The sequence below is a fragment of the Benincasa hispida genome, chromosome 2 (genome assembly GCF_027475165.1).
Source record: "Benincasa hispida cultivar pf3 chromosome 2, pf3_genome.v1.1, whole genome shotgun sequence".
NCBI classification, from domain to species: Eukaryota; Viridiplantae; Streptophyta; class Magnoliopsida; order Cucurbitales; family Cucurbitaceae; genus Benincasa; species Benincasa hispida.
The window spans coordinates 16,710,952-16,726,331 of NC_143479.1; the positions used below are offsets into that span (position 1 = coordinate 16,710,952).

The window sequence follows — 15,380 nt, forward strand, 5'->3', positions numbered from 1 at the left end:
TTCTTATAAATTTTAAAAAATACGACAATACCTAATAATTTTTTATTTTTTCTTAAAAAAGTAAATTTTATTAATTTTTTACGGAAGGGAAATATGAGATTAAGTAGAACTTAAGAGGAAAAGGAAAAAGAAGAGAGAAGCGGGATTGTGATTGGGCATCCACGTCGGTGTATGTCAGCTTGTTGTTGCTTTTATCTCTCTCTTTATAACTATTTATTTACCCTTCTCGAACAAATAATTGCTGTAAATATATTAATCTCAATTTAGGAGCATCAAGTACATCTCCATGTCCATGTAAAAAGGCAAATCACGCTATAACTTCATAAAAACTTGGAGTTGTCTCTCTTTTTCTCTGAAACTTTTTTTAAGCTGCGATTCTTCATCCAGCGCAGATTAAAGGTCCCTGCAAATTTGTAGCCTGCATCGCGAATTCGCCATTAAAGCCCCAAAGTCTTGCATTCCTCTTCTTCCCTGCCTTTTTCCCGCAACATAATAACCTTACCATTCTTGTGCTAAACGATCGGTTTCTGTCTCGTGGGTCGGCCGAGATTTCTGGGTTTTTTGAATCCAGGTTCGTCTTATTGTTTCGACGATTCGATTTTAGTTTCCTGTGTTCTGCATGTTTTGCAGGGTTTTTCTTTTTCATCAATTGAAATCCACCCAATTAAGCATTATCTCTGTATTTGATTCCGTGGACATATGTACGCTCTCTTTTTTCTTCTTTTAGTTAAAATAGGAATTCTCTTTCTGTTCGTTTTATTATTTGGTCTACTTTTGACAAAGTGATTCCCATGTTTTGGTTAGTTGCCTCTTGATTGATCTCAATTCATCGATTTCTGTTTTCTCCACGAATTGGCAGCATATTCTTCTTCTATTAGTCGCATGTAGAAGGCGTTGATTTTTGAACCACTTTGCGCCTGCCTCTTTTCGTGTGTGGCTGTTTATTGGGTTTTGGTCTTTCAGGGTCCTGTCAAAAAATGAGAGGCGTAAATCGGTATGCTCGTCACCTCCGATCAGCTTTTTCTCAAAAAACACGCAATCATACGGATGTTCTTCGACGAGGGCAAAGGCAAAGGCAACTGATTCATACCAATTCCGGGTCTCTTTTTATTGTCAAACCAGATAGATACAGAACCCCAAAATATATAAACTTAAGAGCTCTGTCAGTTGACGCAGCTAAGCTTTCTAATGGAGGTTTATATCTCTCTCCCCCTGTCCGTTCCCATTAATATAACCTAGCATTTTGAGTTGTATGAGTGAAACTGGATACTTCTGTTTTTAATTTGGATTTTGGGGGTTCAGTTGCAGATTACAAGGTGGCAGGGCCACTCGTTGAGTATGAACGAAGAATTGCTGCTGGTGAGCTTGTGGATGGTGATAGTTGTCAGGTAAGGCCACCAGTTTCCCCTGCATCTTCATTGTTTATATTTAGAGATGAAAGTGAATTATATATGGAATAGTTCATAATAATTCACTTTTGGAAGCTTTATTTTCAGATTTTTACCTTCTGCCTCTGCCTAGCTTTTAAGAACTAAAATGGCTGATCAGCACAAACAGGAATAAATAAAAATATGTAAAATTTTAGCACTACATCTTTGTCAAAGCTAATGTTGGCTTAATATTAATGTTATATGATTTTGATTTGAAACTATGTTTTTGTTGATAAATTACATGTCTATCTATCTGCTTTAAACCTGTTGAAACTAATTCTCATAGTCCTGTTGCAGGTAGGAACCTTGAGGGAACTTCAGAGACTCTACGATGAACTTGTTAATTCAGCTCAAGCATGCCGGTTGGATAGATATGCAGTATCAGAAAAATCAGGAAGGTAGTTCTTCCATCATGTAGATATAGTGCTTGTATAGAGATTATTCAAACTTATTTAATCACTTAGTTTTTGTTTACACTAGATTTTTCTTATTATTAATCTTCTTTTTCTTGCTTTTTCTTGTCTATGGCAGGAGTAGGTGGTTATGGTCTCGCTTCATTCCTCACTCATCATACTCTCCAGTTAAAGGTCTATATCTCTATGGAGGAGTAGGCACTGGAAAAACTATGTTGATGGACTTGTTTTTTGATCAGTTGTAAGTTTGTTGAACTCATGAATTGACTTGAATGTTCTCCAACCTCTTTGTTTTCCTGCCTCTATGTTGACTAATGGTTCGACAAATTCAAATGATAACCAACTATTATAAGTTTGTTTTGGGATATAGTTTAGTCTATTTATGCTATCCATTGTCTGTCTTCTCTTACTAGCTCCTTATCTTAGACTTACTCTCTTCTCATAGACCCAGCAATTGGAGGAAAAAGAGGATCCATTTTCATGACTTCATGTTGAACGTTCATAGTCGTTTGCAGGTAAGGTTTACTATTTTCTTCATTAGTGGTGAATGCTTTAAAATGAAATCTCCAGTATTGACACTGAGACTATGATGCCTAGTTGAAGTGGAATGTCTTATGTTCTCTGAAATCTCCTAGTTTCTAATGCCCTGTTTTTTTCTTTTGGTTCCCTCGATGGTGACCTATTGCTCAGTGTGCGTAATTTATAATGGAAAAACCATTGAAAATAGAGTTATTTCTTAGTTTTCTTAATTTGTAATTGAAAAACCATTGAAGTTAGAGTTATTGAGTCATCTGAGTTTTACAATTTGGAAACCAAATATATTTCTGTTTAGCCTACTTTTCTGCTCAGTCTGTATCCTGGTTGAAGGTAATCACATCAATCTTTCAACTTGTTGGGTATTATCTTTTGATAAACTAATAGTTTGCCTAATTGTGTGGAATGTGGATATACTAAATAAGCATCTGGCTTGAATGCTTATTTTGACAGCGGCACAAGGGTGTTGCTGATCCACTTGAAGTCGTTGCAGGAGAGATTTCAGATGAGGCAATTTTATTATGCCTAGATGAATTTATGGTACTCTTTGTTCAACTGCATTTCTTTTGTTTGTATATCATAACTTTTGGCCTTGCACTTGGTAACATTAGTAAATTTTCTTGGTATTGTGTTTTTCATAGGTGACAGATGTCGCTGATGCATTGATACTAAATCGTCTGTTTGGACATCTTTTTAGCAACGGCGTTGTAAGTATTTACTTCTACAGTTTTTTTTTTTAATATTCCATCATAAGATGTTGTGTTTGGTTTCAGACATAACTTAGAGATTGTTTGTATCTGATCGAGGGAAATGTAGATCCTGGTTGCAACATCAAATCGTGCTCCAGATAAACTGTATGAAGGTGGATTACAGAGAGATCTTTTCCTGCCCTTCATTTCGACATTGAAGGTACATTTGTGGACAGTAAAATTTCAGTCAGTTTTAACTTTTAGTTCAACAATATAAACGTCAGGAACACACTTGAATTAAGCCACCCATTCTTACAATAGTAATCTGAATCCAGTGCCAATTTAGTCGATTTAAGCTCAGTCATTTATGATTTTTCCACTCATTAATTTGGAAGGTCTCATGATGTAGGAAAGGTGTGTGAGTCATGAAATCGGTTCAGCAACTGACTATCGGAAATTGACTTCGGTAATGATTCTAATTCCACACAGAAGTAGCTTTTTGAGTAAAAAGTTCTGAATGATTATATATTTTATACCTACTCTTGACTGCAGGCAGAGCGAGGGTTCTACTTTGTTGGAAAGGACTCATCAAGCTTTCTTAAGCAGAAGTTTCAACAATTGATTGGTAAAAGTATAGCTGGTTCACAAAAGGTGGAGGTTGTGATGGGCAGGGTTCTGCAAGTAAGCATTCAGTTTCTTTGATGATTTGAGTAACTTATTTCCTTCAATATTGTTGTTTAGCAATTTTCACTACTTTTAGGTCCCATCAGGAGCAAATGGATGTGCGTATTTCCCTTTTGAGGAACTCTGTGACAAACCTCTAGGAGCTGCAGATTACTTCGGGTTGTTTAGTAAGTGATCATTCAAGATGACATTTGTGTTCATATTGGATAGTAATATTAGGAATGCGAATAGTATTTTCAAAGCTCCAGAAATTTAGCTGTGAAAATGAAGTGCAGTTTAAGATCCGATTGTGATAATAGCTAGTTTGATGAGATGGGTTTATCTTATTCTTAGGTACCACTAATAGTGAATACATGTTAGGTTTTCCTTCTATTAGCCTGATATTTTGGATCGGAACTCCTTTAGTTAGTCAAATTTCTAGAATCACTCGTAGAGTTGTCGTATACTTTTATTGTGCTAAATTTTTAGTCTAACTTGCTTGTTGGATTTATTTGTAAGAATTTGCTGTCTTCCTTCACAGAAAAATTCCATACCCTGGCTTTGGAAGGTATCCCAATATTTGGACTCCACAACAGAACAGCAGCATATCGTTTCGTCACTTTGGTTGATGTATGTCTGACTTCATATTTGGATGCTTTTAACTTCAATAACCTCACTTTACGTAGAAGTTTGTTTCTTTTGTGACTTCAACCAATACTTATCCATTTGTTTAATGACCTACAATGCCACTCCTTCCATGTGCTATGTTTGTTTATTTAAGGCATATACCACTACGTCAAATATATTAGAAAACGACGGGTCTAGCGGTTGGGCAGTGTGATACCAATAAGAACTTATTCTCATGATTGGTTGACCTCATAAAAGGCATGTTCTTCAATAAGAAGGTTTTGGATTCGACATGATAGTCTCAGAAAATAGGGCAATGAGGAAAAAAGATGTCATGTTTCGCTATCAGAAAGATAAACTTGACCCATCCCCTTGGATGGAAAGAATTCAAACTGTTCTGAAGAATTTTAGAATTTGAATAGCATGTGATTTTGGTTCTTTCTCAAGCTTTCCTTGTGTGATGACAGGTGATGTATGAAAATAAAGCCAGACTACTATGTACAGCTGAGGGGAGTCCTCATGAACTTTTCGAAAAGATTGTAACCATCTCTGACGCTCAACAAATTGCACCTAGAACCTCGACGCGATCGAGGAAAAATGACATTTCAGATCTCTGTGTGGACAATGAATTGGGTTTCGCCAAAGACCGGACAATTAGTAGGTAAGGCATCCTCCAAGTATATTTGGACTTGGACATTTCAGATCTCTCTTCCCTTAATTGATTAAATGTGAAGTCAGACATACATGACGTGTATATAATTCCTTTTAGTATCCACATGTATATTCATATTCAGCTGCTAATATTGATGTCATTTTTTTAAGTAGATTAACAGAGATAAACAGCAAAGAATACCTGGAACAACATGCGGAACTCGTAGCGGAGAAGCGAAACTGGGAAGACGGTGACAATCAGGATGCTTTGCAACCATAATTTCTATTTCTGCAGCTTCCAGATTAATCACATATCATTTTTGTTACTGCATTTCACTATTTTAACTTACTAAAATTATATATTTTAGTGATGAGAAATAATGATATGTAAATTGAAACTTTTCTTTTTATACAAACTAACAATTGTTACCCACATATTAGAATTCAGATTGAAGAGATGGGACATTTTATTATGAGAATTGTGTAAATATGAAGGTTGATATAACAACACCTACTCGAATTCTTGACTCAAAACATTATAGTTTGTTATTTGGACGAAGATTAATATAACATACGACTTAAAAGGATAATTATAGCCTAACACTACAAGAATTTTGGTTATTTCTAATGACATTTCTTCCGACACACAAAAAAGCATCGGCAGATTCAACATATCCCGATAGTGCGAATAACGGGTTGGGATCAAACGATTTCTCAACAGTCTACTAACAAACAGTCGAACGTTCAACTACTCTCGATGGTCTACTAACAAACCGTCGGGCTTATTGGACTTTTGTCCGACGATTATTTTTAACCGTCGAACGTTTTATTTTGTCTGACGAACAATCGTCGGGTGGGATATGGAATATAAAAAAATATGTATTGAAATTTGTAAAGTTAGCCCAACGATTTGCATTTAACCGTCGGGGTTGTGTGAATTCACCCGACCGTTATTGATGATTGTCAGCCATTCCAAGCTTGCCTCGACGGTCTGCGAACACCGCCGGGAGTTCTTATTTTCGCCCGATGGTGGTTGAACAATCGTCAGGGAGGTGGTAGTATATAAAAAAACATTTATTGGAATTTGTAATTACGTCTGACGGTTTCGTGTAACCGTCGGGCATTCTAAGTTCTAATATAAATATAAAAAGATTTTTATGGGAATTTGGGGAACTTTGGCCGACGGTATTCTCGTTGGGAGTTCTAAGTTCGGCCGATGGTAAGGGGTGACCGTCAGCAATTATTAACTTTATCCCGACGATCCTTGTTTAACCGTCGAGCTTGGAGACTTAAGCCGACAGTTTTCAGTCAACCGTCAGACATTCAAAGTTCTAATATAAATATAAAAAGATTATTTTGGGAACTTCGGGAACTTTGGCCGACAGCTGTGTCATAACACCGTTGGGAGTTCTCAGTTCTGTCGATGGTAACTATGCGACCGTCGACAGTTATGAACTTTATCCCGATGGTCTAGCAGACGACCGTCGGGAAAAGCTTGATATAAATTTCCCCCTCGAGCTCGTTGTTTCATCTTCCCAATTTTTTCTTCTCCTTCATTCGTCCGCACGCTCCGATTTCTTATTCTCCTTCATCTGAACAGTTGTCTTCGTTCGTTCGTCCTTCGTTTGTCCGCACGCTATCCGATCGATCTCTTCTGTCCAGTCGCTGTGGTTGTCATGCTCTTTCTTCTGTCTAGTCGCCGTGCTCTCTTCTCTTCTGTCTAGTCGAGCATTTGGAGGTATGTAAGATTTTCTATTATGGTTTTTTAACTTAGACTTTATTATTGAGAAATATTTGTGTTATTTTGAGTCTAATTATACGATTTAGGTTTTATTTGGAGCTTATTGTTAGATGAAAGTGTGATTCTTAATTTATTGTATGTCCAAAGTATGATTAGGGAGGTTATATGATTAAAATTTGATTTATAGTTTATTATTGGAGAACTAGAACTTTGTTATTTAGCCTTTTGAAGTTTAATATTTGATTTTGAGTGTATTGTATGTTTAAAGTGTAAGAATATTTATGTGATTAAACTGTGATTTAAAGTATATTTATGTAGGTGAAGTTTGATTTAGAACTTATTGTGTGTAACTAGAACTTTGTTAACGATCATTTTGATTTAGTTCAAGATTATATAAATAGCATGTTTGTGACTATAGAACTTTCTTTATGTTTATATGTTTAAGTTTTTGAAAAAAAAATCCTTATGTTTAAGAAATTTGAAATTTTTGTTATTGTGTTAGTACATAATTTATGATTGGTAAATGTGATTCTACCCATGTTTAAAAGGATAGGGAGTTGTTTTGTTTTTAGTTGTGATAGTAATAAATGTTAATTTGTGATTGTTATGATTGGTAAATGTGATTTTACTCATGCTCATAGTATTAACTTAGGGTGATAATGTGTGATAGAGTCTAATCTCTAGCTTCTGTCACCACTAAATTCGATAGAGTGTTTGATTGGATTACAAGGGATTGTCAATCCAAAACTTTATTTTCAAGGATGATTTCGTAAATTCACCAAAAAAAACACAAAAAAGAAGTAAATCAAATGAAATTAAAAGTTAGAAATTGGAACTATATATTCTAATATAACTAATTGTCTAAATCATACAGGTTCAACTTATCGCATATATTATTAAGAATGGATAAAGAGTGGATTAAGATTAGGAACAAGTTATCAACTGAGTATGCAGAAGGAGTATATCGATTCATTGATATTACAAAAATTCATGTTAATAAGTCGGAAAAAACAAGATGTCCATGCATAAAATGTATGAATGCTAGGTGGGAGCCAATAGATGGAGTTGAACGACATTTATTCATTAATGGAATTTTTCCATCTTATCATCAATGGGTATATCATGGACACCCAGTCGACTTGTCTACGGGATATGAGAGTCACACATCTCAATCGACACATGATGATGGATTAAGTACGACAGAGATGAATGTTATAGATGAAGAAAATGAAATTTTGAATATTATAAATGATCTACAGTATCCAATTGCTGATGTAAATGAAGAAGAAAACGAGGATGAGATGCACACCAATGCCGAAGAAAAAGATAACAATACAAGCTTATTTGAAGACTTAATGAATGAAGCACGTAACCAGTTGTACCTTAGTCGTACAAACTTCTCTTCATTGTTGTTCTTGGTGAAGTTGATGCATATTAAGGTTCTTAGCAGTTGGACTAACAAGTCGTTTGATTTGCTACTTGAATTGTTAAAAGAAGCATTTCCCGTTGGAGCATCTATACCTAGTTCATTTTATGAAGCCAAAAGAAAATTACATGACTTAGGACTAGGTTATGAGTGTATTCATGCTTGCAAATACAATTGCATCCTATATTGGAAAGAATTTGTTGATTTGCAATAGTGTCCAGTATGTGGTGAATCTGTGAATCTTGGTACAAAGTTGAATCTGGAAAAAGTAAAAAATTTCCACATAAAATTTTACGACATTTCCTTTAATACCAAGATTGAAGCAATTGTTTGCATCTAAGCATATTAAACCTAAAATGAGGTGGCATAAAGATAAACGTGTTGAAACTAATGGAGTGTTGCGACATCCAGCTGATGCTGAAGGGTGGAAGCATTTTGATCATGAGTTTCCTCTGTTTGCTTTAGACCCACGTAATGTTCATTTAGGACTAGCTTCTGATAGATTTAATCCATTCGGGAATATGAGTACTTCATATAGTATGTGGCCAGTGGTGCTCATTCCTTACAATTTGCCACATTGGAAATGCATGAAAGAGACAAATTTCATTGTTTCCCTTCTTATACCCGGTCCAAAATCTCCTAGTAAAGAAATTGATATTTACTTATAACCATTGATTGAAGAGTTAAAGGAGTTATGGAATGATGGTGTGCATACGTACGATTGTGTTAGCAACGAATACTTTCAACTACATGCAAGCTTATTGTGGACTATTAACGACTTCCCTACGTATGGTGACATATCTGGATGGAGTACCAAAGGTTAATAAGCAGGCCCTATTTGTAAAGAGGATACATCATCAATGAGGATAAAAGGAAGACAATGTTTTATGGGGCATCGATGTTATCTTCCAGATAATCACAGTTAGTGCAAAAGCAAACAATTTGATGGAAAAGTGGAACGTGGACCCCCTCCAGTTGACATGGTTAGAGAAGATATCTTACGAGAGGTGAACTTATTAAACTTTCCCGTGCTTAGCAAACATTTAGAGAACCGTGATAAAAAAATGGAAACAAAGTTCAAATTGGAATAAAAAGAGTATATTTTTCCAACTTCCATATTGGTCAAAACTTTTATTGAGACAAAAGTTGAATGTTATGCATATTGAAAAGAATATTGTGATAATTTGGTAGGCACATTATTAAATGTTGAGGGAAAAAGTAAGGATACAACTATTGCTCGTTTGGATTTAGAAGATCTAAATATACGGAAAGAACTACACCTACAAAAGGTAGGAGATAAAGTTATAAAGCCACACGTTGCATACACATTGACTACTAATGATAAGGTTGTATTCTGTAAGTGGATGAAATCAATCAAATTCCCTGATGGGTTTGTATCCAATATATCAAGATGTGTGAGTGAGAAAGATAGAAATCTATTGGGGCTAAAAACTCACGAATCGCATGTTCTGCTTCAGTGGCTTCTTCCAATTTGTGTTCGAGAATATTTAAAAAAAGACGTGTCCACTGTTGTCGTTGAGTTTATGCAAATTTTTCTATGATCTATGTGCAAAAATAATATCTATAGGGGATTTGGATCGTACAACGAGACATTATAATCATACTTTGTAAGTTATAAAAATTATTTCCACCGGCATTTTTTGATGTAATGGTGCACCTAGTAATCCATTTGCCCTATGAAACAAAAGTTGCAGGTCCAGTTAGTTATAGCTGGATGTACCCTATGGAAAGAAGCTTATGGACATTGAAATAATATGTAAGAAACAAAGCACATCCTGAGAGTTCTATAGCAGAAGCATATATAATGAATGAATCGTTGGTATTTTGTTCTTTGTACATAACTGGAATTGAGACAAGGTTCAATAGAGATGAAAGAAATGATGATAGACCTCAGAGGATGAGATCTGTGGTGAATTTTTAATGTTCAGACAAAATGTGCGACCATTAGGAGTACCAAGAGTGAGGGAGAAATGTAATGCACATTGGTACATCTTGAACAATTGCATGAAAATTAAATCTTATCGAACGTAAGTTTTGAACATTCTATTGCAATTGATTATTTTGATACAAAGTGTGAAATATAAAATTGAGACACATCTCTTACTTAAAGGCAATATTTGAGACTAATTCGACATGAAGCTCAAAGTCAAGATGATTTATACAGAAGGCACCAATAAGGCTTTCCTGATTGGTTCAAATCTCATGTACGTATGGGTTTAAAAGACAAAAAAAAATTCAATTTAATTAATTCAGGTGACATTAGTTTTTAAGATCGATTATGTTGTACTGAATTAACAGGTTCTTTCATTGCGTGAAAATGGAGATATGTCCAATGAAATATATTCACTAGCGATGGGGCCAAGTTCAAAAGTGCGCTCATACAATGGATGCATTGTTAATGGAGTACGCTATCATAGTATTGAGCGGATAATTGTCAGAGTACGCAAAATAGCAGGATCATGGTGCCTTCAGAAAGTGAAGGTGGAGGTGAACTCCATAATTTCTATGGTGTTGTCAATGAAGTATTGGACTTTCAGTATGCCAAGAGAAGACGTGTAATTATGTTTAAGTGTACTTGGTTCGATACATACCCTAAAAAGATCAACAGAGTACACATGGATTTGGGGGTATATATCAATAATATAGCTCGTCATTGGTTTGTTAACGAGCCTTTTGTATTTTCCAGTCAAGCCAACAAAGTGTTTTACATCAACGATCCTAAATATGGTAATAATTGGAAAGTGGTGCAAGTAATCCAAAAAAAAGCATGTGTGGTACATACTAGAAATAGAAGAACGTGAGAATGACCAACATGAGTTGTTAGAAGTGGTGAATAGTATTACTTGTACATTCAATGAATCAATGAATGATATCAGTTTATGTAGAGTTGATGTTGATCCTATAGTCGTAGAAGAACGAATAATTCAGCGAGTTGATGATGACTTCATAAATGATGAGGAAGAAGATATACGATCATTTTCTAATAGAAGTTTGAGTTTCGATGAACATCTTAATGATATGGAATAAGCATGTAAATATGTATTTTCTTTTTCATTTCATAACTTACATATTGTTGTATATCATATATATTATTGTTTACACAAGAACAATGGTAAGTCATATTGATGAGGAGGCACTACTGGAGTATTTACAGTCCGAGCATATTGGTGCATCTTCCTTTGTGGGGGATTGTAACGACCTGACCCTTTAGGACTCAAGTTAGGCCGTTACTAAATACATGCATGCATTGAACTTCAAACGACACCTTTTTTTATGGTGAAATAAATGCTAAATAAATATGGTAAGTTTAAAAGTCCTTCATTAAATTCAAATATTGAAAACAAATAATGGGGTACCCATAAGTCATAAATGGAAATAAATATGTCTGAAAAAAAATCTCAAACGATAAATTCCAAATGTCAAGACTGAAAGTTTAAAACATAAAATAACTCTTAAAACATGAGCGGAAGCATTAAAAATGGTCCCCAGTGGCTCATTCATGGATTCCTCTTGTCATTCACCGGCGCATCTCTACCCTTACCTGAAACATAAATATGAGAAAGGGTGAGTATAAAATACTCAGTAAGTAACTCCACTACTGGGATCAGGCTAGGCATTTATGTCCTCTAGATGCGTACCTCTGGTGGAACATATAAACTGCTCTAGTCTTCATGGGACACATACATATACAAAAAATTGATTTTTATCCTACGATAGTTAAGTATGCCCACTACCTCTGGTGAATCTCGAAGGAAACACAACCCCTGGTGAATCCCGAAGGAAACAAAATCTGATGAATCCTGAAGGAAACACAATATCTGGTGAATCCCGAAGGAAACACAATGAATCCCGAAGGAAACAGAATTTGGTGAATCCCGAAGGAAACACAATATCTGGTAAATCCCAAAGAGAACACAATATCTGGTGAGCATCTAACTAATCAGTGAGGACACTATCACAATCTCAACATCACAAGTATCACAACATGGTTCTATAACATACATATAGATCTCATCATCATGATTCTACAACGTACATATACCTCTTGTCATCATAGTCTCATAACATACATATATATCTCATCATCATGGTTCTGTAACATACATATAAATTTCTTCATCATAGCTCTATAACATACGTATGCATCTCATCATCATGGTTCTATAATACACATATGAATTCCTTCATCATAGCTCTATAACATACGTATGCATCTCATCATCCTCAGATTCAACAGGATCTCCAATAACAATAATATACTCAAATCATACTAGTATTCAAACATCTCTATGCGCAACTAGTCTTTTAAACCCTCATGTCAGCAAGGCATACATAAACATCAAACTATCAATATATCCTCAATAAATCATAATCATCATTCCCTGGCACTAAGGCAGTTCCAATAGTAAGATTACTTACCTCGATACTAGATTCAGGTATTGATCCAAGTGGCAGTCTTCAATAATAAATCTTTGAATTCAATTCTCCAACGAAGCCTAAGCAACAACCACCCTCAATATTCCAATCTCCAAATTCTTCCTTCAATTAAACCCTGCTTCCAACTTTTAATCATTTTCTCCCGTAAAATTTTCAATTCACAAAGAATTTAACTTACCTCCTTCCACAATGAAATTAATTCTTGACATTAATTTCAAATTAAATTTGTGTGACATAACCCCCTTCCAAAATGAAATTAATTCTTGACATTAATTTCAAATTAAATTTGTGTGACATTAAAAATTCAATTTCCATAACTTCCCTCCAATTAAACCATTAAATTGAAACACTCATTCCTTCCAAAATGAAATTAATTCCTGCCATTAATTTCCAAATTGAATAATTTCAACGTTAATCCATTAATTTCCAAATTAAATAATTTCAACGTCAATCCATTAATTTTCAAATTAAATAATTTCAACGTCAATCCATTAATTTCCAAATTAAATAATTTCAACGTCAATAATTAAATTCACGCAATTACAAAGTCCAAAAATTCCATAAATGCCCTTAATTAATAAAAATTACTAAAATTACATAAAAAAAAATAAAAATTTGGGGTGTTATAGGGATAATACAGGTTATTTTAGATCCATATTTTTATATAAACTAATGTTTAATTAAACTAACAGTGTATAATTTTTTCAGAGTCTGGTTGTACGACTACTAGGGCTGGACACGGATACTCTCAAAATGTTGATTTGGATAAATATGTTCAACAATTTGGGAGAATTCCTATTGAGATCAACCTTGAATGGGAGAAACCAATTTACAACAATGCAACAAGGTTTAGCAATGCCATTGGTACCAACGTTTGAGAATCTTTTTCCGTTCGTTATGGAACATGGAGAGAGGTACCAATAGAAACAAGAAAGCTTGTTAAGAGTCGATTATTGGTAAGATAATCATTTTATATTTTACAAATTATATATACATCGACTTCCATACTAATTAGTTTTTCTTTTCTTTCTTAATTCATAACCATTTTGTGTTAGACTTGTCCAACAAACTGGTCAATGATTTCATCAATGAAAAGATGAAAATTTTGTTCAAAGAGTATAGGGGAAACTACACAGACACTATAAAAAATATGTAAGTTCTGAAAAGGCACGAGCACACCCACCTGATCGATTTAAAGACGACATAGAGGATTGACACTTTTTATGCAACAAGTTTGAATCCACCTACTGGAAAATAATAATTTTTGTGTTTTTTTTTTGTTTACTTACATTTCAATTACTCATTTCCTCTTAATTTCTCATTTTCTTAGAAAGTGGCAGAGACTAATCAAAGGAATCGGTCCTTAAAGTACACTCATACAGTTGGTTCTAAGACTTTTCATATGCATAAGATTATCCACGGTAAAAATAAAAGTATTTCTATATTTGATTTCTAAGAAAGTATGTTTAATATCTCGTGAATTATTTTACAGAAAGGATTCGGTGGTCAAATAATGGACCTAGTGGACTTATTTAAACAAACACATTGTAAGAGTGATAACTCGTTTGTTAACCAGGCTACGAATGATGCATATATAAGTTTTTATCCCTCAACGTAACTTTATTCATATATAATTGTCATACAATAATTAGTCCTAATTATTGATGTAGAGTCAAATGGTTGAGCTGAGAGAATTCTCCACCCAAGAAGGGTCTGAACGAATATCAGATGAAAAAATATGCGAGCAAGTGTTGGGTACAAGAGTGGGCCTTGGTAGGATACCGAAGGGTAAAAAAGTGAAAAAAAAAAAATAAATCATCATCCAATGCATCTTCATCAAGAGTTATAGAGGAGCAACAACAAGAGATAGAATCCTTAAAGGCTAGATTGGCTAGATTGGACGAACTGGACGCCATAAGACAATCTGAGATGGAGAATATGAAAGTTATGCTCTTACAGCTCATGAAAGATAAATCGAACAAGGTATGAGCTCTTCAACTTTCGTAGTAAACTAACTAGATTATGTATATGTTGTTATCCTGTAGTTATGGTAACAACATAAATGTATAGATATGTGTTTCAGTTGGTTTGTATATTACAATTGAGAATAATTTTTTTTGGGGGTGGGGGAGGTATGTTTGTTTGTTTAAATAAATATAGATATGTCTTGGTTTGTTTCAATTGTTATGAGTTGGTTGGTTTTAAGTACAAATAAGTTTAAGTTTAAGTTGGTTTGTAAGTAAATGTTATGTGTTGGTTTGTTTCAATTCTTAATTATGTTGGTTTGTATACTGGGATTGGGAATATTTTTTTTTTTTTTTTTTTTTTTTTGGGGGGGGGGGGGGGGGGGTGGTGTTTCAATTTTAATTATGTTGTTTGTTTAAGTAAATATTGATATGTCTTGGTTTGAGATTATATTTAAGTACAAGTATGTTTAAGTTTAAGTTATGATTAAATTGAAGTTAGGATTTAAGTTCTATATTGAGTTTGAGATAGAAATATGCAAGTTTGAGTTGGTTTATTTCAATTCATTAATATTCTTAGTTGAATTTTAAATTCTATATTTATTTTGAGATTGGTATATAGTATATTGAGCATTAAACTTATTTAAATTTATATTTTGTAGGTATCTGGAGATTTTTGTTGAAGATGCATCTCCCGGCAAGCGTATTTAGGTTGAGATGTTAATGTTATTTTGGATTTAGGAATTGTGGATTAAGGTTGTAGATGCATCTTCCACTATGTACA

General features: G+C 34.2%; 1 protein-coding gene and 1 pseudogene across 2 annotated transcripts; both read left to right on the top strand.

Moving 5' to 3' along the window:
* Positions 1 to 294: 294 nt before the first annotated feature.
* LOC120072347 (uncharacterized) lies at positions 295 to 5,480 on the top strand. Of its 2 annotated transcripts, none has more exons than XM_039024824.2 (15): positions 295 to 571; positions 964 to 1,194; positions 1,303 to 1,388; positions 1,728 to 1,828; positions 1,962 to 2,084; positions 2,289 to 2,358; positions 2,831 to 2,917; positions 3,019 to 3,084; positions 3,194 to 3,286; positions 3,476 to 3,532; positions 3,619 to 3,747; positions 3,827 to 3,917; positions 4,271 to 4,359; positions 4,824 to 5,017; positions 5,182 to 5,480. In XM_039024824.2, the coding sequence occupies exons 2-15, from the start codon at positions 978 to 980 to the stop codon at positions 5,285 to 5,287; spliced, it is 1,509 nt and encodes a 502-aa protein (XP_038880752.2). In that variant the 5' UTR covers positions 295 to 571; positions 964 to 977; the 3' UTR covers positions 5,288 to 5,480. The 2 variants fall into 2 exon arrangements, with proteins under 2 accessions (XP_038880752.2, XP_038880751.2); XM_039024823.2 differs by having other exon boundaries at positions 305 to 571; positions 5,179 to 5,480.
* A 2,984-nt stretch (positions 5,481 to 8,464) lies between these two features.
* LOC150037687 (uncharacterized) lies at positions 8,465 to 11,222 on the top strand (annotated as a pseudogene).
* The last annotated feature ends 4,158 nt before the right edge of the window (positions 11,223 to 15,380 follow it).